General features: G+C 45.0%; 1 protein-coding gene across 1 annotated transcript in view; it reads left to right on the top strand.

The window, feature by feature from the left end:
- TBC1D2 (TBC1 domain family member 2) overlaps positions 1–21,886 on the top strand; it is a 45,085-nt gene that overhangs the window by 6,862 nt on the left and 16,337 nt on the right. Inside the window, exons 3-9 of the mRNA XM_075850010.1 lie at positions 106–238; positions 2,592–2,683; positions 5,330–5,502; positions 15,635–16,015; positions 16,103–16,213; positions 16,476–16,666; positions 18,505–18,975. Coding sequence (XP_075706125.1) covers positions 106–238; positions 2,592–2,683; positions 5,330–5,502; positions 15,635–16,015; positions 16,103–16,213; positions 16,476–16,666; positions 18,505–18,975 — 1,552 coding nt within the window. The remainder of the gene's footprint in view (positions 1–105; positions 239–2,591; positions 2,684–5,329; positions 5,503–15,634; positions 16,016–16,102; positions 16,214–16,475; positions 16,667–18,504; positions 18,976–21,886) is intronic.

Raw genomic sequence — 21,886 nt, 5'->3', positions numbered from 1 at the left:
TACATCATCCATTCATTTTATTGAAACTAATGTTGAACTCTGGGTTAATCTGAGTATTTTGTATCTGAGTGTCCTAATAATAAAAAAAAAAAACATTTTTATCAGTAGATGGTGACTTTTTGTCTCCCGTAAAGACACCAACTGAAGTGGTGGGGTTAACTGTGGCTTCAATGCCGGTTCCACAGGAATCCTCATCCCTTCAAAATATTTCCCTCAAACACCCATGGAAAGAAATACAGTAAGTGGAATCCTTAATTGATCTTTTAGTTACTTATAGGCTATACACTTTTCACAAATAGCATTTTGCTATATGAAGTTTAGAGCAGTTTGTAATTCACTTGATATTAAAGGGCTTATCCAGTGACATAAAATTGATGGACTACCCTCAGGATATATCTGATCGGTGGGAGCCTAACTCAGCAAACCTGCTGATCAGGTGTTTGGAGCGGCCACAGCTTCCCTTTTACCACATACACAGCTACATACTGGCCAACGCAGTCACATTTCTGGCGACTATATATAGTATTACAGCTTCCTTCCTTCAAGTGAATGGTAGGAAACTGTAATACTGTGTACTGCAGCTACGAATGTGACGGCGTTGTGCTCACCACTACTGGATGTGCTAATAACACGCACAACTCTGTACAGTAGCTTTGAGCAGTTTAGGACCAGCTGCCGCCCCTCCTCGGTTGTGCATAAAAGCCTCAGCAATAGGTAGTATAAATAAAAACAGCGCCCAGATATCCTTGTTTTTTTACTTTATTTATGCAGATTTTGGTCTGAGTCATGAAGCTCTACAAGCCACGAGCATTTCATTTATGCAAATGGTGTCATTACAGAGATCCCCTACTGACCCCTACTAGGCCGCAGCTGAAGCCTGTACTGACTACGACAATGGAGTATTGTTGTCCTTCGCCGCTTGGGAATCAGTATATAAATATACGAAAGAGCATCATATAATGTTACAATGATGACTACTCTCCTGCAGGATACTAATAGGACACAAGTGATGATGGGGTTTGGATAATTTTAACATGTATAAATCCATACCTCCCAACTGTCCCGGATCCAGCGGGACAGTCCCGGTTTCTCACCGCTGTCCCGCCGTCCCGGGAGGTCTGCAAAATGTCCCGCTGGGCGCTGCATCAAAACAGCTGATCGCTGCTGACTGCAGCAGTGATCAGAAGAAGGCAGGAGTCTTGCGGCGGTGTTCTGACTGGGATCGATGCCAGCACGGGAGTGGACCAGTACAGTCACCTGACCTGTCATCTCACCTCACCGGTCAGGTGACTGGACTGGTTCACTCCCGGGCCAGCATCGACACCAGTGAGAATGCCGCTGCAAGACTCCTGCCTTCTTCTGACGGTGAGTGACGTCAAAGCAGAGCGGAGAGTGGCAGCAGTAGGGCCGGCTACCTCTACCGCTCTCCGCTCTGGCGGCAATGTGGCACAAGGTATTAGGGGGTTGTGTTGCGCTACGTACAGGGGGGCTGTGTTTGGAGCTATGTACAGGGGGGCTGTGTGTGGCGCTATCTACAGGGGGGCTGTGTGTGGAGCTATCTACAGGGGGGCTGTGTGTGGAGCTACCTACAGGAGGGCTGTGTCTGGCGCTTTCTACAGTGGGGGATGTGTCTGGCGCTATCTACAGGGGGGGCTGTGTGTAGAGCTAGCTACAGGGGGGCTGTGTGTGGAGCTATCTACAGGGGGCCTATGTGTGGAGCTATCTACTGGGGGGCTGTGTGTGGAGCTATGTACAGAGGGGCTGTGTGTGGCGCTATGTACAGGGGGCTGTATCTGGCGCTATGTACAGGGGGGCTGTGTGTGGCGCTATCTACAGGGGAGCAGTTTGTGGTGCTATCTACAGGGGGCTGTATCTGACGCTATGTACAGGGGGCTGTGTCTGGAGCTATCTACAGGGGGACTGTATCTGGAGCTATCTACAGGGGGGCTGTGTCTGACGCTATCTACAGGGGGCTGTGTTTGGAGTGATCTACAAGGGGGCTCTGGTGGATGATTTTTCCATTGACCGGTAGCAGAGTTACACATCTGGAAAAAAAAATCCCCATCATGTAACTCTGCTACCTTTCAGTTGAAAAGTCATCAACCACAGGGTCTCACCGGATCCATAATATCTGTTATATCCAGACAGTCCAGAGATCCGCAGTGAGAACGTGCGCTCGTTATTTGCAGAAGGATCTGTCTGTGATTTGATGTGTTTATGCGGGATATTGGACGTGGTTAGGGGCGTGGCTTAAAATGTCCCTCTTGTCTGAATTCAAAAGTTGGGAGGTATCATAAATCTCTCATGTTTTCTGTCAGTCAGGCTCCATGGCACATTGTTTCTGACTGCCAGTTTCATTTTCATAGCTGCACGTGCCCACTGATATCTATGTAAGGAGGGATAATAAATATGCAGCTGACTCAATGTCATGGAGATAGTGGCCCCTTAGTGCTGCAATGTGGAAAATCTATAGTACCAGGAAGTACAAATACTATACAATGTAAAAGTAAGGAAAACCTATATAAACATCATGTGCTGTCTGATTTTTCATTTTTTGACCAGAGTGTTCCTTTAATTCTTTGTTTTTCCAGGAACACAGTTCGTAATATCTGTGGTTCAAAGCCCACTCAAACAATAAGCAGGAGTGTTTTTCATTTTGAAGAAACCGATCCAGCAGCAGAAGGTATTTTTCAGTTTCATATTGTTTTGGTACTTTTTTCTACATATACCATGTTTGACTAAGACCCATTATAAACCACAACTTCAGTTTACCGTATCACAGACCAATATTGTTGGAGCAGATGACCCTACTACCCAACTTAAAGCAGATAATCAGCAACAAGCCTTTTATACGGGCCAATGATAGGGCAAATGAGCGTTCATTGTCCTGGGTGAACAGGACAACGATCAGCCGATGAACTAGAAAACGTTCATTCATTGGCTGATCTGCTCGTTTGTGCAGCATTAAAAATCATCTTTGTCGGCAGCTCATCTCCCTGAGATGTGCTACCGACATGATGGAAATGTATGGGGACAAACCATCGTAGTAACGATTGCTCATCCCCATACATAACCAATCATTGCTCCTTGTGAAAGGAGCAAACGAGCGCCGATCAACGAGCTGCCTCGTTGATTGGCGCTCGTTTCACGGCCCATGCAATAGGACCTTCACTGTCTAGCTCTAGTCTTAAAGGGCAGCTAATTATTTAAATTACTATTACATCTGACTCATGATTGTACTGCTTTTGTTATGTCACCCAGCCTTAGGTGTTTTCCAGGACTGTGAAATAATTACCTCTTGTATTTATTTACACTTGCTGTGTCATTGCTGTGCCACGCTTGTGTATACAGATCTTGGTCAGATCCTCATTTATAATTATCATTGACTTATTGTTTTGATATGTTACAGCTGGGTTAGATCTTCCTGGCACAAGCCGGTTTTCATTTATGCATCCCTACATTCTAAGAGACATAGCTTTTTCATTTTTCCATCAACACAGCCGTATGAGGGATTATTTTTTGCGGGACAAGTTGTCTTTTTAATTGCCAACATTTAATATACCATATAAGGTATTTGAAAACATATTTTGTAGGGTGGAATGGAAAAAAAATAGCAATGCCATTGTTATTTGGGTTATTTGGCCATATTCTGGGTTATTTGGCCATATTCTGAGACGTATAAATTTTTTATTTTGCCTTCAATAGAGCTGTGTGAGGGCTTATTTTGTGGGGCAAGCTGTGGTTTTTATTGGAAATATTTTCGGGCACAAATGACTTTTTGATCACTTTTTACTAAACAATTTTGGCAGGCAAGGGGACCAAACCGCAATTCTGGCATTTTTTAACTTTCTTTTTTAACTTTCTTTTTAACTTATATAAATATATTAATGGCACATACAAAAAATATGGTGAAATCCTGTTCCTTGTAAAACCCCCTCAAAAAACAAGGGGGCACTCCCTCCGTCTGGAGAAAAAAAGGTTCAAGCTGCAGAGGCGACAAGGCTTCTTTACAGTGAGAACTGTGAATCTATGGAATAGTCTACCGCAGGAGCTGGTCACAGCAGGGACAGTAAATGGCTTTAAAAAAGGTTTAGATAATTTCCTAGAACAAAAAAATATTAGCTCCTATGTGTAGAAATTTTTCCTTCCCTTTTCCCTTCCCTTGGTTGAACTTGATGGACATGTGTCTTTTTTCAGCCGTACTAACTATGTAACTATGTAACTATGTAACTATATGTATTTTTTATGACATTCACCATGTGAGATAAATAACTATAAATATCGCTACGGACGCAGTGATACCAATTATATTAATTTTTTATTGTACTTTTAATGTTTTGGAGGTTTTTTTGAAGATTTTTTAAAACTTTTTTGTGTTTATTATTTTTGGTCTCACTAGGGGACTTGAACATGCGATCACTTGTATAATACACTGCAATACTTCTGTATTTCAGTGTATTGTCCTGTCAGCATTATCCTATTAAGGGCCTAAAAGGTGTACTAAGATGGCAGACCTGGTGGGATTCATTTGGCCCTCAGCTGCTGTGACAACCCATTAGCACCCAGTGATCATGCAAGCTCCCTACTCTGTCTAACCGTTGATATGCAGCTATTGACAGCATCATCTAAGAGGCTAAATGGCTGGTAATGGTGTCAGTTGTATAAACAGCTGACACCCCCTATATATGGAACATCTTAGCTCCTGAGCTTGCTCCATACAGCCTCATAAATCTTGTAAAAAAAAAAAAAAAGTAAAAATAGTTGTGATATTCAAAGCGATTTTAAAGATATTATCGTTTAAAGAAGTGCATATCAGAAATTGAAAATTTGACCTGGACACAGGGGCATCAATGACCCTTGGTCATGAAAGGCTTAATAACCCATTGGTCATGAAAGGGTTAATAACCCATTGGGGAACATTTTACATAAAAAAAATAGTAGTAGTCATTACTTAAATGATCTAAATGAAACAAAAAAAAATAAAACAAATAATTGCAGGCACAAATTGTATAATTAATAGTGAGGTCTTAACATCTCTTAGGATAATCTAGATAGTTGAGGCATCGTTTTGACTGTACACTGGCAAATTTTACAAACTGCTGGAGCAAAGATGGACTTGTATTAACATATGCTAGTAATAAGTTATGTATTTATCATACTGGTTTCATTCTTTTTTAATGAAGGTTACTAGAAGTCTCATAAAAATAAATTGCTGTTATTTACAAAGTCCAAAGTGCTCAGTTATTCCAGTAATTCTCTCCGTGACTTGGCTTGGATATAATGTCTTTGCCAGGGTTAGTGTAATCAATTTTGTGTTTTTTTTTTTCAGTGGAAGTAACTGCAAAACAATTTGGAAAATTGTCTCCATCACTGAACTTTGCTTGGAAAGCAAGGAGACAGAATGGGTGCCTCCCGCCCAATCATGAAAACATTTCTCTTGAAAAGAGGAACAATCCGCAGCTCCAAATTCAAGCAGTAACTGAAGAATTGAAGTCTCAAAAGGTATACCTGTATTGTATTATTTTCTGTAAACCTTATTGCTTGCAGCAAAGAATTGCAATAAGTTCATCAATATATTATGCATAATTATATTTGACACCAATTAGCCATAACATAAAACCACATGACTAATATTGTGTGTACCTCTCATGCCACCAAAATAACACTGACCCATGGAGGCATGGACTCCACAAGACCTCTAAAGTGGTCCTGTGGTATCTCGCACCAAAACGATAGCAGCCGATCCTTTAAGTCCTGTATGTTGCAAAGTGGATCAAAATTGTTTTTCGAATTGAGATCTGGGCAATTTTTGCAGTTTGCCAGGGCGCATTATCATGCTGAAAGAGGCCAATGCCACTAGGGAATAATGTTGGCATGAAAGGGTGTACTTGATCTGCAACATAGTTTAGGTAGGTGGTATGTGCCAAAGTAGCTTGGTGCTATCTCTTTCTCAGGTAAGCGAAGGTCCTTCCTGGGACCACATTTGGTAGGTACTAACCACTGTATGCCTGGAACACCACACAAGACCTGCCATTTTGGAGATGCTCTGACTGTCGTACAGCCATCACAATTTGGTCCCTTTTAAAGATCGCTCAGATGCTTGCGCTTGCCCATTTTTTCTGCTTCCAAAACATCAATCTCAAGAACTGACTGCTTACTTGCTGCCTAATATATCACACCCCTTGATAGGAGCCATTGTAACAAGACAATTCATGTTCTTTACATCACCTGTCACTGGTGGTTTCAATGTTATAACTGATCGGTGAATATCTTTACTACCACTTTATTAGGCTTCATTCACATCTGCGCTAGGGCTCCGTTCCGACGTTCTGTTGAAGCTTTCCGTCGGAATAGGAGCCTTGACAGACACAAATTGAAACCAAAGATTTCAATGGTGACCGATCCGGTGCCAATTGTTTCCGTTTGCAAACAGATATACTGTAGACCCTTGGTAGCTGGCGGGCTCAATATATAAACGAACGAACGAACGAACGAACGAACGAACGAACGAACGAACGAACGAACGAACTGATGCCAACAGGCAAGATAGCCCTATTTCCCAGCTACGACTAAAATTCTAAGTCTTTATTATGCTATATTTAGCGAACAGACAAACCAAACATATAGGATTAAAATTATCAATGCCTGAAAAGGGCCAGAGAACCTAGGTAATTGTTGCACAAGTGCACGTGTATATGACACCTATTGGCTAAGGCGTCCGATCTAAGCACAGAGACCGCTGATTATAGTTGCAGCCTCATAAGTAGACTATCAGTGTACCCAGTGTCCAGGCATGTATTAAAATTAGAAGAGCCCTCCCGACATGTTTCGCTACAGATGTAGCGTCCTCAGGGGTTATCGGGGCTAATGACTGCGCGCCGGAAAATTCTCTGTGTTAAGGAAGTCTCCAATGACGTACTAGAGGGTGTGTAACTGTACTGAACCAATAGGATCAGACTAGGCAGGACCAGCCCTCCTCAATTGAGAATGGCAGATAGAGCCACCAGTGAGATGACGAGGAGGTTAACCACTTAGAAGCAAGGGTGCGCTCATGCAAAGAGGAAAGAGTGCCACACAGCCCCCTGTAGAGAGTTCCACACAGCCCCCTGGTAGGGAGTGCCACACAGCCACCTCGTAGGGAGTGCCACACAGCCCCCTCGTAGGGAGTGCCACACAGCACCCTGGTAGGGTGTGCCACACAGATCCCTGGTAGGGAGTGCCACACAGACCCAGCCCCCTTGTTGGTAGTGCCACACAGCCCTCAGCCCCCTTGTGGGTAGTTCCACACAGCCCTCAGCCCCCATATGGGTAGTGTCACACAGCCCAGAGCCCCCTTGTAGATAGCACCCCCCTTCCTGTAGATAGCGCCACTGTAGCTCCCTGAAGAAGCGGAAACCCAGTGTGGCTGGGGATTCCGCTCCTGGAGCGCTCCGCTTGATTTCTCTGTTCATGTATGCCGACGCTGTGACTGGGGATTCCACTCCAGGAGAAGCTCCTGTTGTCTGTGTCCATTTATGGACAGTGACGTCTGTAATGACGGGGTAGGGAGACAGACAGGTGAGCCCTAATCTACCCGCCACTCAGTCCCTGCCTACTTGCACGGCCCGTCCTAGGCGACGGCGTACAACTGGGCGACGGTCCCTACGCTCAATATGTGCACATCAGACAAGGGTACACAGAAGCTAAGGGAAATGGGGCAGTTGCCCATGGCAAAACCGTGAGCAACAAGAGTAGTGAACGAGCCGAGTCAAACCAGGAGTTTACGAGGTACCAAACGCAGAGCAGGAGAGTAGTCAGTAAAGCCAGGGTCAATAAGAAGCAGAAGACAATAGTACAAGCAACAGCAGCAGAGCCAGGAAAAAGGCAGAATCACAGGCAAAGGAGGAGCAGGGAATGAAGGTATAAATAGACAGAGGGCGGGAGCTAGCTCCGTCTGGCCAGGCTGTGATAGGCTCTGCCACTCATCAGCCTCCCAGCCTGAGTGGTAGAAGATCGAGACACACTATCAGACCTAGGAGCAGGTGCAGACTGATTAACCACGGGCGTCGACACAGAAGCTGTGTCTGGCAGATCCTTAACAACGTCATTGTCTTCTCCTGGAGTGGAATCCCTGGTAACAGCGTCGGCAACGCTGTGGACAGGGATTCTGCTTCAGGAGTTTTCCCTGATGTCACTGTCCATATATGGACAGAGATATCAAACGGAGCGCTCCAGGAGCGGCATCCCCGGCCACATGGGTATTCCGCTCCTTCATAGAGCTACAGATAGCAGAGCAGGGAGATACTTCCCTGCTCTGCTATAGTGCTGTCGCTAACGCTGTATCAGCCGCAGCGGCTGCTAGCGGCGCCACCGCCCTCATGCCCGGTGTTGCCGCTAGCAGCCATGGCTGCTACAGCAGTAGCGACGACACTGAGTGAAGAAGCGCCTGAGTGAGTCGCCGAGTCCGGGGGGTTCTAAAACAAGCAGGGGAAGGGAGACAGCGCAGCGCCTCCTTTCACCTGCTGGAGTGATGCGCCCTGTGCGAAGGCACAGGTCGCACACCCCTAAGGCCGGCCCTGCTTACCTGCATTACCATCCCGCCGACTACTAGCTGGGCTGTTCTCCCGGTTCGGGAGATCAGTATCCACTAGGGCTGCCATTTCTGAGACAGAGAACCTCGCATCATGACCCAACTTGGCAATTTTGCTTGGACTATCAGAAACAGGATTGGCCTTCCTTTTCTTGAACCCCTTTCTACTGCCCCTAACTACATTAACCCAGCTACTTGCCTGATCCTGCTTACCGATGTCTTCACCCTCCAGTTCTACCCCACTAACTACTTGCTCAGTGAGCAGCATGCTTCGCTCAAGATTGTCTATCGCCCTCAGTGTTGCATTTTGCTCCTCCAGATCTCTAATGCGAGCTTCCAGGTGAAGAACATGCTCACATCTGCCACAAAGGTATTGACCCTGGAACTCCGGCCCCAGTCGTACATACATATGGCAAACTGTGCACTGAAGAAAACCTCCGATCTTGCTATCCCTTATCCCAGTTACAAAAAAAACAGTGAACAATACAGAGTGTCACGGCGCCTGGTGTGGACCCAGTGGGCCGTACCGCGTAGCGGGTTAGTAGCTGGCCAAACAGGTACAATACAATGTCTATAGTCCAGAAAGTGTACCTGAGGCAATGTAGACAGTAGCAGTCGATTCAGGCTAAGCTGAGGCTTCGACAGTAGACAGACACCCGGCGGGGTGTGACACAATAGATGCAGCGGAAGACACAACGCGACTCTTGACGGCACAGAAGCGCGGTAGCACGGGATACAGGGTACAGGCAGCAGGAACGGGGAACACTGGGAACTGGAAAACACTAGGAAAACACTAGGAGACCATTTGCAATGACAAACTTTAGGTAACACAACAACGCTCAGGCAATGATCAAGAGGGCAGAGCCCCTTTTATAGTCCAGCAGCATTCTGGGCTAATTGCAGATTTTCTGAAACTGTGCATGCACTGGCTCTTTAAGGCCGTGCGCGCGCCCTGCGGGAGACAGTGTCCGGACCAGGAAGTGAGCGCTGGCGTCTCTCAGGAGGGAGATGCCGCCGAGAACTCACACGTCCATGGCCGCGGCCGTCAGAGGGTAAGTCAGGACGACGGTCCGCGGCCATAGACGTTACACAGGGACTTTAACTCCTCTTTTTAACTCAGGTTTAATAACTCCACTTGATCCACAAACCACTTAATTTAGCAAGCACAAAACAGAGCAAGCTCAACTTAGGCCTGCAGGCAAATTTATATCACCTGAGAGCAATTAACCCCTCCCCCTAGTCAGCTACACAGTAGGACAGAAGCTAAGAAGGAAAAAAAGGGTTTTAAATTGTCAGTTTTGCAAACTTCTATTGGCAAGCACTCAATTCTGTCACGAAGGGTCTGTGGACCCACTGGGCCGTACCGCGTTGGCGGTAAGGGAGTTGGCCAACAGGGCGCAGGTCAATATCTATAGTTCGTATAGGTACCTGTGGCAGATCGGACAGCAGCACGGCAGGCTCGGCTTGGACTAAGCAGCAGGTAGACGTCAGGCGAGGTGAAGCAGGTCAGATGTGGGATACAGCACGGCACGACTTTGTCACAGCACAGTGCTCGACCAGGATAGTATGGAATGCTAAGAACAGGTACAGGAACAGGAAAACACTAGGAGGCCATCACATACAAACTTAGGAAACATCAACAATGCTCAGGCATAGAAGCAGGGGGCTCGACCCCTCTTATAGTCCAGGGTACTCATGGGTTCAAAGTTCATCAAAGTTCCCTACGGGATCCAGCTGAGGTGAGTCGAAGCGAGCGCTGGCTTCTCCTGAGGAGGAGGCTGGGGCCAGCGCTTGCCGACTCGTGGCTGTGGCTGTCAGGGGGGGATTGGAGCTGACAGCCTGCAGCCATGGACACTACAGTATTCCCCCTCTTACGCCCCCTCTTCTTGGGACCAGAGCGAGAGAGAAACTTCTTCAGAAGAGTAAGAGCATTGAGGTTCTCCTGTGGCTCCCAAGACCTCTCTTCAGGACCAAACCCCCTCCAATCCACCAAATAAAAAGTCTTTCCTCTTACTTTTTTATTGTCCAAGATCTCCTTAACCTCAAAGGTGTCTGAAGGGCCGCTGGAAGCAACCACAGGGCTAGGAGTTGTGGTATAGCGGTTCAGAACCACCAGCTTCAGGAGGGAGACGTGGAAGGAGTTGGGGATCTTGAGGGTAGGAGGCAGCCGAAGCTTGTAGGCGACAGGGTTGATCTGCTGTAGGATCTCAAAGGATCCGAGGAACCTGAGAGCAAATTTGCATGACGGCACCCTTAGTCGGATATTCCTGGAAGACAGCCAGACCCTCGTGCCAGGAAGAAACTGAGGGGGTTCTCTTCTCCTTGTGTCAGCCTTCCGTTTCATGCGGTCGACTGCCATTAGGATGGAGGATCGAGTCTGCTGGCAGATCTGCAGGAAGTCTCTAAAAGCGGAGTCAGCCGCTGGTACCTCGGAAGTATCGGGCACTGAGAGAGGAATTCGTGGGTGCTGGCCATAGACAATGAAGAACGGTGAATTCCTTGTGGACTCGCTGGTGTGATTATTGTAGGAAAATTCAGCCCATGGGAGCCACTGCACCTAGTCATCATGCTGCTTGGAGATGAAGTGGCGTAGGTAGTTCTCCAAGATCTGATTGATCCTCTCGACCTGACCATTGGACTGAGGATGGTAGGCTGAGGAAAAGTCCAACTTCACACCAAGGAGTCCGCAGAGGGCTCTCCAGAACTTTGAGGTAAACTGAACCCCTCGATCAGACGCAATATGCCACGGCAAGCTGTGCAGGCGGAAGATGTGTTGGATGAACAGCTTGGCCAACTGAGGAGCAGAAGGAAGACCGGTCAGAGGAACGAAGTGGGCCATCTTCTAAAATTGATCCACCACCACCCAGACAGTACTGCATCTGGCAGAGAGAGGCAGATCCGTAATAAAGTCCATAGCTATATGCTGCCAGGGAGCATTGGGCACAGGCAATGGCTGAAGCAGACCAGCAGGTCTGGAGTGAGCGACCTTGTTGGCTGCACATACAGAACAGGAAGAAACAAAGTCCATAATGTCCTTGGGCAGTGTGGGCCACCAGAAATGACGAGCAGTCAGATCCCGGGTCTTATGGACCCCCGCGTGACCTGCCAGTCTAGAGGAGTGTCCCCAGCGGAGGATTCTTCCACGATCAGCCAGGCGCACAAAAGTCCTCCCTGGAGGAATGTCCCCAACTTTCAGGGGATTGACAGAGACAATGCAAGACGGATCAATAATATTCTGTGGAATCTCCATGGTGTCTTCCGTCTCGAAAGACCTGGACAAGGCATCGACCCTCACATTCTTGTCGGCCGGGCGATAATGGATCTCAAACTGGAACCTGGTAAAGAATCAGTGACCACCTGGCCTGACGACGAGGGTTCAGCCGTTGGGCCATCTGGAGGTAGGTCAGATTCTTGTGGTCTGTAAAAATTAGGATCGGATGAGCTGCGCCCTCTAGTAGATGTCTCCGCTCTTCCAGAGCCAATTTTATGGCCAGTAACTCCCGATCCCCAATCGAGTAGTTGCGTTCTGCGGAAGAGAAGAGCTTAGAGAAATATCCACTTACCCTTGACTTGCCCTTGGGACCTCTCGGGAACAGGAGTGCGCCAGCACCGACAGAGGACGCGTCCACCTCCAACGAGAACTGTAAAGAGACATCCGGATGATGGAGGATAGAGGCTGACGTGAAGGCACACTTCAAGCTATTGAATGCGGACTCGGGAGTCCACACCTTGGCGTTCATATCCTTCTTAGTAAGGTTAGAGATGGGAGAAGTCAGTGAGGAAATGTTCGGAATAAACTGTCTGTAAAAATTGGCGAATCCCACAAAGCGCTGTATGGCCATTCCAGGACAGTCTTTAACTTCTCAGGATCCATCTCGAGACCTCGATTCGAGACGGTGTAGCCCAGGAAGGGTAGAGCATCTCTGTCAAACACGCACTTCTACAACTTGGCGTACAGACGATTCTCCCTTAACCGTAGCAGAACTTGACGGACATGTCTCTGATGTGTCATAGGATCTGGAGAAAAAATCAAGATGTCATCAAGGTAGACTACAACACAAACATAGAGGAGGTCACGGAATATGTAATAAACAAACTCCTGGAAGACCGCGGGAGCATTACACAGGCCGAAGGGCATTACTAGATACTCTTAGTATCCATCATGGGTGTTAAATGCAGTCTTCCATTCATCACCCTGGCGAATCCGGACTAGGTTGTAAGCCCCACTCAGGTCTAGTTTAGAAAAAATCTTGGCACCACGTATACGATCAAACAGTTCAGAGATCAGTGGCAACGGATATTTATTCTTCAACGTGATCTGGTTGAGACCTCAGTAGTCGGTACAAGGACGAAGAGAGCCATCTTTCTTTTTGACAAAAAAGAACCTGGCTCCTGCCGGGGAGGAAGCTTTTCGTATGAAGCCCCTCTCCAAGTTATCTTTCATATAAGCGGTCATGGACAGAGTCTCTGGCAAGGAGAAATTATATACCCTACCACGGGGAAGGGATGCACCAGGGTTCAGCTCGATAGGACAGTCAAACCCCCGGTGTGGAGGCAATGTCTCCGCCTCCCTCTCAATGAAAACGTCCGAAAATGCAGCATAATGACTCGGCAATCCTGCCAAGGCAGAGAAGTCTGAACCGAACGAATCTGCACCAGGCAACGGCTTTGACACTCAGGGCCCCACTGGAGAACCTCTCCAGAATTCCAGTCCTGGACTGGGGAATGCAGTTGGAGCCAAGGCAGGTCCAACAACACAGGGTTAACAACTTTGGATAGGACATAGAAGGAAAGGAGTTCGGAGTGACTAGCCCCTAATTGGAGCCTCAGCGGCTTGGTCACAGCTATAACTGGGTCTGGCAGAGGTAGTGCATTTATGGAAGCAACGGTCAACGGGCTCTCCAGAGGGGTGGTTGGTAATTGCAGAAGGTCCACCAGGTCTCTACGGATGAAATTAGCAGCGGATCCAGAGTCCAGATATGCAGAGACCTGATGCATTCTCTCACCGGACACTATGGTCACAGGTATGGACAATTTAGACGGAAGTCCATTCATACCCAAGGTTGTCACTCCTAGCAACCCTAGGCTTTGGTATCTTCGGGGATACAGGCGCACAGGATGGCCACCGAGGCCGCAATAAAGACAGGGTCCAGAAGTGCGTCTGCGTTGTCTCTCCTGGGTGGATAACTTACACTGGTCCATCATCAGAGACTCCTTGGGAGGATCGGCATCTGAGGACAACAGGGGTTGCTGCAAAGTAGGAGCCAGACTGGGGAGGACTCCCTCCCGTCTAACCTCTTGGAGGCGTTTTCGGATCTGTATATCAATCCGGGCGGACAGAAGGATGAGGTCATCCAGGGTAGACGGCAGATCCCAAGCGGCAAGTTCGTCCTTAATTTTAGGAGCCAGTCTATGCCGGAATGCAGCCACCAGGGCCTCATTGTTCCATAACAGCTCTCCCGCCAGGGTGCCAATGTGGATGGCGTACTCACTCACGGAGGTGTCTCCTTGGCGTAGGTTAATCAAAGAAGCCTCTGCAGATGAGACCCGACCAGGCTCCTCAAACACCATACGAAAAGTCCGTAGGAAGGCTTGGAAGTCACGGGTCTCTGGTCCTTGTCTCTCCCAGATAGGGTTCACCCATGCAAGAGTCTTGCCAGTGAGGAGAGACATGATGAAATCGACCCTTGCGCCATCAGACGAAAATGTCCTATTATACAGGCTGAAGTGGATCTGGCACTGATTCAGAAATCCACGACAGGTACTTGCTTCTCCATCACAGTGCTCAGGAAGTGGCAAAGAAACACGCGTAGTAGGAGGAACGACAGCTTGTGCCTCCTGTCGACGTGCAAGAATGTTCAATGCCTGGAGGAGTTGGTCCTGTCGAGACGGGAGGTCTAGCATATCCGCCCGCATTTCTTGAGACGTCGTCATAGTCTTGAATCGGCCAGCGGGGTCCATGGCCTGAGCGTACTGTCAGGAAGGGTCTGTGGACCCACTGGGCCATACTGCCTTGGTGGTAAGGCAGCTGGCCAACAGTGCGCAGGTCAATGTCTATAGTTCGTATAGTTACCTGTGGCAGCTCGGACAGCAGCAAGGCAGGCTCGGCTTGGACTAGGCAGCAGGTAGATGTCAGGCGAGCTGAAGCAGGTCAGACGTGGGATACAGCACGGCACGAATTTGGCACAGCACAGTGCTCGACCAGGATAGTATGGAGTGCTGGGAACAGGTACAGGAACAGGAAAACACTAGGAGGCCATCACATAGACAAACTCCGGAAACATCAACAACGCACAGGCATAGAAGCAGGGGGCTGGACCCCTCTTATAGTCCAGGGTACTCATGGGTTCAAAGTTCATCAAAGGTCCACTGCGCGCGCTGCCCCTTTAAGAGTGCACCCTCCGGGATCAGGCTGAGGTGAGTGGAAGCGAGCACTGGCGTCTCCTGTGGAGGAGGCTGGGGCCAGCACTTGCCGACTCGTAGCTGCGGCTGTCAGGGGGGAATGGAGCTGACAGCCCGCAGCCACAGACATTACAAATTCATATATCAAACACAGTTTCACACACAGTATCACACCCAAGAACACAGCAAGACAATCCGGTTTAATAACTCCACTTGATCCACAAGCCACTTAATTTAGCAAGCACAAAAACAGAGTATTCTAACATAATTTGTACAAAAACATAGTGCATTTTGGTGACAGATATTCTTTAAGAAGTCGTACTGTAGGTGTAGCAATTACCAATACCAATCCTGCTGTAGATAATGATCTGTTATGTCTTTGGTACTAAAACTATTTCAACCTTTCTAAATATGCTTCTTTGGTCATAATATTTAATGGACGGCAATTGTTATTGCTACCATCATATTTTTTATATATGAATCGATGATCCCAATGATGAAAAATATTGGAAGGCGCACTATATCAGGTATAGAAAACGTTACAATTATTCTTAAGCTTGAATGCCCAACATATACTTTATGTGTTATAATGAATATTTAAAATAATCAAAGATTATAATGCCCAGCACGTAACATTGTTCCCTTTATTATTGTTTCCACCAGGATCTTGTGAAGCTGCTTCACCGTGCCCTTGAGTCTGCTCAAGAGGAGAAAAGAGCATGCACTGAGTATTTGAGTGCCCCAGAGGAGCAAGACAGACTGGAATTGATACGACATAAGGTTAGGCAAATTGAGGACCTGAGGCAACGTGTGGAGGTCCTTGAGCAGGAAAAGCAGAACCTGGAACAGAATGTTAGCCTCAAGGATTTCCATATAGGGGAACTAAAGGAGCACGTACAATTGCTAATGGAAAAAAACAGTGCAAAACAACAAGTTATCATAAAGCAGAATGAGCAGCTTCTTAGCCAAATTGATTCAGACAGTAAAAACAGTACTGGAATTGAGACCTTAAAGCAGCAATATAGGAAGATTGACAGTTTAATGGTAAGGAAACTGTAAACTATGATGTATGAGCTCTTACAGTACGTGACCTCCAACAGAGCCTTAACAGTTTTTGTTATCTTTCAAAAGGACGACATTAATGGCTACAAAACACAGAACAATTTCTTAAACTCTGAAATCCATCAGGTGACACAGCTATGGAGAAACACAACTGAAAAGGAGACTGCTCTACTTATGAAGGTAATGATCATGTTTATTGGATGGGTTATTGATCCTACACATGGCCAAAGAAACTATCCCTTTTAATATTTATTGACTGGTTGACTACATTGTATCAACCTGATTTATAAATCCAATTCTGTAAAATAAGTCTCTATAGATTTATAGTGACATTACAGAAACACCACAGTACCTTGGAACCTTCTTGTCTGATTTATAAAACTGAAAGGCATTGCACATACAGTGTTCAACAACCTTTTAAATACGGTTCTTTATTTTACAGTGTTGTTACCTGGAAGCTAGGAATTGTCAGATAGAAAGCAAATATTTAATTGTACTGAGAAAGCTGCAAGAAGCCTTGCCATATCTGGATGCTGAATACTGTGAAGTCATAAAACGTTTAATAGAGGAGGCTTTACAGTCCGATATCAAAGCACCGCTTCAACCGTCCACTGTGCACTTTAGTCCTATCAGGTAAGAAGTTAAATGAGCGAACATAAAGGAGCCTTACACCATACTTTTCATAGAAAAATCAAGAATCCGCATAATCGCCCTGAGATTTTTTTAACATGTTGTAAAATTCCTATGTGTGATATTAAAAACTTCCAACCCTTTTTATCAACATCTAACTGTTCAACAATAAGATGACCAATATTTATCTCCATATGTGTCATTGGTTTCATAGCTCACTTTGAATACAGGTAAAAATTCCAGGCCGGATCGTTTCTCACTTGTCTACAAAGACTATCAGACTTATTCCTAATATCCATCTATTACCCATACTTCTTTGGTCAACTTTGCTGACCTTCTATTATTTTTACAGTCTTTGGATTGCAAGGCACTTTGTATTTGTGTGGGCACAGACACTGGTGAAGTGACTGTTCTACGAACTGAACTAAAACTTTAAGTTCGGGTTCAGTATAACTTTGGAGGTCTCAGTGTTTCGGCCATGATGTAACACTAAAATTCATATAATGGCTGTGTGAAACCAACCTGGTGGCACGCCCCTTGTACCTTTTTAGATTGAAAGATTTTACAGGCGTATTTATTTATCTTTTGTGTGTATATATGGTTTTTAATATGTTATTTTGTATATTTACTGCATATAATGCTCTGCTAAATAAGTTATTAGCATTACTTATTTCTTGACTACATTGACTGGTCTCATTGACTTAGAGGGTAGTTTAAAGGGAACCTGTCACCAGAATTTGACCTATTAAACCAGCAATACCAGGGGGTAGAGGGTGAAAAATCATTTCTATATAACCTATAATTATCTTCTTAGTCGGCTCTGAAGCTTTAGTATTCAGTTTTTAGTGTTCCCACACCGTATGCTAATGAGCATAAAAGAGTCAAATCTTCGTTTGAAAAGAGTCAAATCTTCGTTTGAAAAGAGTCAAATCTTCGTTCCTCAAGTCTTTCCGAGTTTACCCCGCCTCCTTACTTTTGATTGACAGCTCCTCGCCTTCCCCCAGCATACAAAATCCCGCACTTGTGCATTGATGTCCTCTTCTGGTGTGTGTGCACAAAGTGACACCGGACTATTACGATAAAAAGCGTCAAATGTTTGCAGACCGTTATTTACAGTCGGAGGAGGAGTTTAGGAGAAGGGATAATGGCAATGAACTTTTCATAGCAGCGGCCAGTAAGGGATAAGTAAAGTTCAATAGGTGAAATGCTGGTGACAGGTTCCCTTTAAGCTACGTGTACAGCAGTGTCTCACACTGAATTTGAAAAGTGATGGAGGAGATACAGTCGGGAGAGCCTATGGTCTGGTTCCCTAAGCAACTATATGGCGAAAGCCACTTCCACAAAACTCTCCTGCTGTTGCTTTTAAATATCTGTAGAGAGATTCGGACAGACTTTCAGCTGAAATGACCTCTTAGTATAATGCTGATCAGGGCCGGAGCAAGATTGGTAGAAACCTCTAGACAAACATTTGTTGGTTGCCCCTCACCATTTGTAATGTTATCTAGTGCATGAAACTTGTCTGGACTTAAACATTACATAGAAACTGGAGGGAACTGTGTGGGGGAGGCCCCTGTGCAAATGTCCCTTTTGCCCTAAAATTGCTGACCATACATGACCTTATCTGGTGATCCATAAATTCTAAATGTTTGCCAGTGTAGTCTATAGAAAACTTTACATTTCCCCCAATTCTGCCAGTTAACAATTGCATATCTTGTAATCTTCCCCAAAAAAATAATAATGCAAAGGAGGCAACACTTTTTAGGTAGGTGTGGAATGTGGATACAGAGAAATCATTCTGTTTTCCGTTAGAAAGTAATGTTTCCATTATGTGTGTATTCCAGTGAATATGATGATTATGGATTCATGATAATTCCTGAGTATGAGGTCGAACACTTGAAACTTTTAGCCAAAATCCAGGCATTGGAAATTCGCTCTAACAAACTGCTCACTCATGAAGTTGTGGACAAGCCCTTACGAATGAAATGGAACAGCATTGATGACTTGTCCCACTCAATGGAGCTAAAAACCCTGGTGAGATGTGGTATCCCAACAGAACACCGCAAACGTGTCTGGAAATGGCTGACTAGTCAACGTATTCGTATCTTTGCCAATCATTACAAGGACCTTCTGAGAAAGTGTGAGATTGTTCAACATCCAGCCACTCAGCAGATAGAACTTGATATACATCGCACTTTGACCAATAATAAGCACTTTAACAGCCCTACCTCAGAGTTCATTCAGAAGCTAAGAAGGGTCCTGTTTGCTTACTCATGGCAAAACCCCACAATTGGCTACTGTCAAGGACTGAACAGGTAAAAAACTCAATGGTTGTATGCAAAACTCAGAAAGATTCAAAAAAGGTTATTTCCAGAACTATGGCGAGCTCAAACTCCATTTCCAGCCATCTTGCTTGAAATAACCGGATTCAATGCAACCTACATTATATTTAAAAAGAGTGTTATCTGTTGGAGAGGGTTATAAGTATATACTATTGTTTACCAATATGTGTACAGAGGATTTACATACATTATATGATGGTGCCTGCTTGGATTAGTGTAGACCAATATCCAGTGTTGTTATCTTTGTAAGGTAAAGAGGCCCTTTTACACTGGCCAATTATCGGCCAAACGAGCATTCACAGAAAGCTTGTTCCCAATAATTGCCCTGGTCGTATCGTTTTACATATTATCGTTGTCGGCAGCACATCTCTCTGTGTAAACAGGGAGATATGCTGCTGACATGATAATAATGTATGGGGACGAGCGATCAGAGTAACGAGCGCTCTTCCCCATGCTACACCCCTGTGAAAGGAGAAAACGAGCGCCGTCTCGTTGATGGGCACTCGTTTACATGGCGCAGGACAGGCCGTGTAAAAGTACCTTAAGAGTCCTTTTACACGTGAAGATAAATTGCTAAAAACGAACAGCGATTGTCTACATAGCAAGATGTTAACATTCGACAAGCATTTATATGTAGCAATAATCATGTTTTTTTTTCTTTCTTTAATCGCTTTTGAGATCGCTTGTCTTTCCGCCTGTCTTGTCTGCTAACAACTAGCAGATTCCTTTTTGCACAAGGACATATAACGTTGACAAACAATAATTTTTAGGTCATGATAAAAGATTCGATCATGAAAAGTGATCAATTTCTCGATGATCATGCAATCCCTGAACATGTTTACACTAGCTAATGATAGGGAACTTTTAAAGGGGTTGACCACTACCGGACAACTGATGACCTAGATAGGTCATAAGTATATCATCGGTGCGGGTTCGACATTTGAACCCCACACCGATCAGCTGCTCCGGTGGCCTGTGTTCACCGGATATTATGGCACATTATGCAATGTACGGAGCCGGAAGCAGTTGGCTGCGTACATTGCATAACGGCCGTGCTGCCGAACTGCAGCTCTGCTCCTATTCACTTGAATAGGAGTAGAGCTGCAGTACTACAGCTCGGCTGCTATTCCATTACTGGAGCTACCTACTTCTGGCATGGGCATCTGGTGCCCGGAGGCAGCCAGAGTGGCTTAATGGTGCGGGGTCCGGTTGTCGGACCCCCACAGATCATGTACTGATGACCTATCCTGTGGATAGGTCATCAGTTGTCCGGTAGTGGACAACCCTTTTAAGTCTAATCTCCCCATGTAAAAGGCCCTCAAATTACAACTCAGGCCCAGAGAAGTGCTGTAGCTTTTTTTTTTAAATCAGATAATTGTTTACAGTAGCAGAAAAGAAGGAAAAAAGAAAGGAATTCAAGGATGATTATCTCTCTATGTGCAATCAATCACTTCACCCTTTTCCCCCTAGTGATTACCATGTATACATGCAGATACATGGCAGCCCGTCAATCACTGGTGAGAGGAATCTATGGTATTTTTTTATTCGGCTCTATTAGCCAAATGGCACAATATTTTTTTACGTGCCAGTTTGGCTCATAGTAGGGCGGACCAGTCCCCATACTATATATATATATATATATATATATATATATATATATATATATATATATATATATAAAACAGGATGGTGACAGATCCTCTTTAAAGGCTATGTACATCTTTACAACCAATTTTTTTTATTGCTCCAATGATCTAAAATAAAAAGTGAAGCAGCTTTGCAAATAGTCTTGTTTAACCCCTTAAGGACGCAGCCTAGTTTGGGCCTTAAGGCTCAGAGCCCATTTTTCAAATCTGACATATTTCACTTTATGTGGTAATAACGTCGGAATGCTTAAACCTATCCAAGCGATTCTGAGATTGTTTTCTCGTGACACTTTGGGCTTCATGTTCGTGGTAAAATTTGGTCGATATATTCAGTCTTTATTTGTGAAAAATTGCAAAATTTAGAGAAAATTTACAAAAAATAGCATTTTTCAGAATTTAAATGCATCTGCTTGAAAAACAGACGGTTATACCACCCAAAATAGTTACTAGTTCACATTTCCCATATGTCTACTTTAGATTGGCATCGTTTTTTGAACATTATTTTATTTTTCTTGGACGTTACAAGGTTTAGAACATAAACAGCAATTTCTCATATTCTTAAGAAAATTTCAAAAGCCTTTTTTTGAAGGTGCCAGTTCAGTTCTGAAGTGGATTTGAGGGGCCTATGTATTAGAAACCCCCATAAAACACCCCATTTTAAAAACTAGACCCCTCAAAGTATTCAAAACAGCATATAGAAAGTTTTTTAACCCTTCAGGCATTTCACAGGAATTAAAGCAATGTGGAAATGAAATTTGCACATTTCATTTTTTCTGCTGAATTTCAATTTTATTCAATTTTTTTTTAGTAACAGAGAAGGTTTTACCAGAGAAACACTACTAAATATGTATTGTCCAGATTCTGCAGTTTTTAGAAATGTCCCACATGTGGCTCTAGTGCGCTCGTGGACTAAAACACAAGCCCTAGAAGCAAAGAAGCACCTAGTGCATTTTGAGGCCTCTTTTTTTATTAGAATATATTTTAGGCAGCATGCCAGGTTTGAAGAGGCGTTGAGGTATCAAAACAATGGAAACCCACCAGAAGTGACCCCATTTTGGAAATTACACCCCTCAAGGAATTCATTTATGGTTTTTGTTATCATTTTGACCGCACAGTTTTTTCACAGCACCTATTTGAATTGGGCTGTGAAATGAAAAAAATGATATTTTTTCCAATAAAATGTCATTTTTGATCAAATTTTCTTATTTTCACAGGGAACAACATACCCCATTTTGTTG

The sequence above is a fragment of the Rhinoderma darwinii genome, chromosome 1, assembly GCF_050947455.1.
Source record: "Rhinoderma darwinii isolate aRhiDar2 chromosome 1, aRhiDar2.hap1, whole genome shotgun sequence".
Classification (NCBI taxonomy): domain Eukaryota; kingdom Metazoa; phylum Chordata; class Amphibia; order Anura; family Rhinodermatidae; genus Rhinoderma; species Rhinoderma darwinii.
Note: the sequence above shows the minus strand (reverse complement) of the source record. Positions and strands in the feature narration are given on the sequence as shown.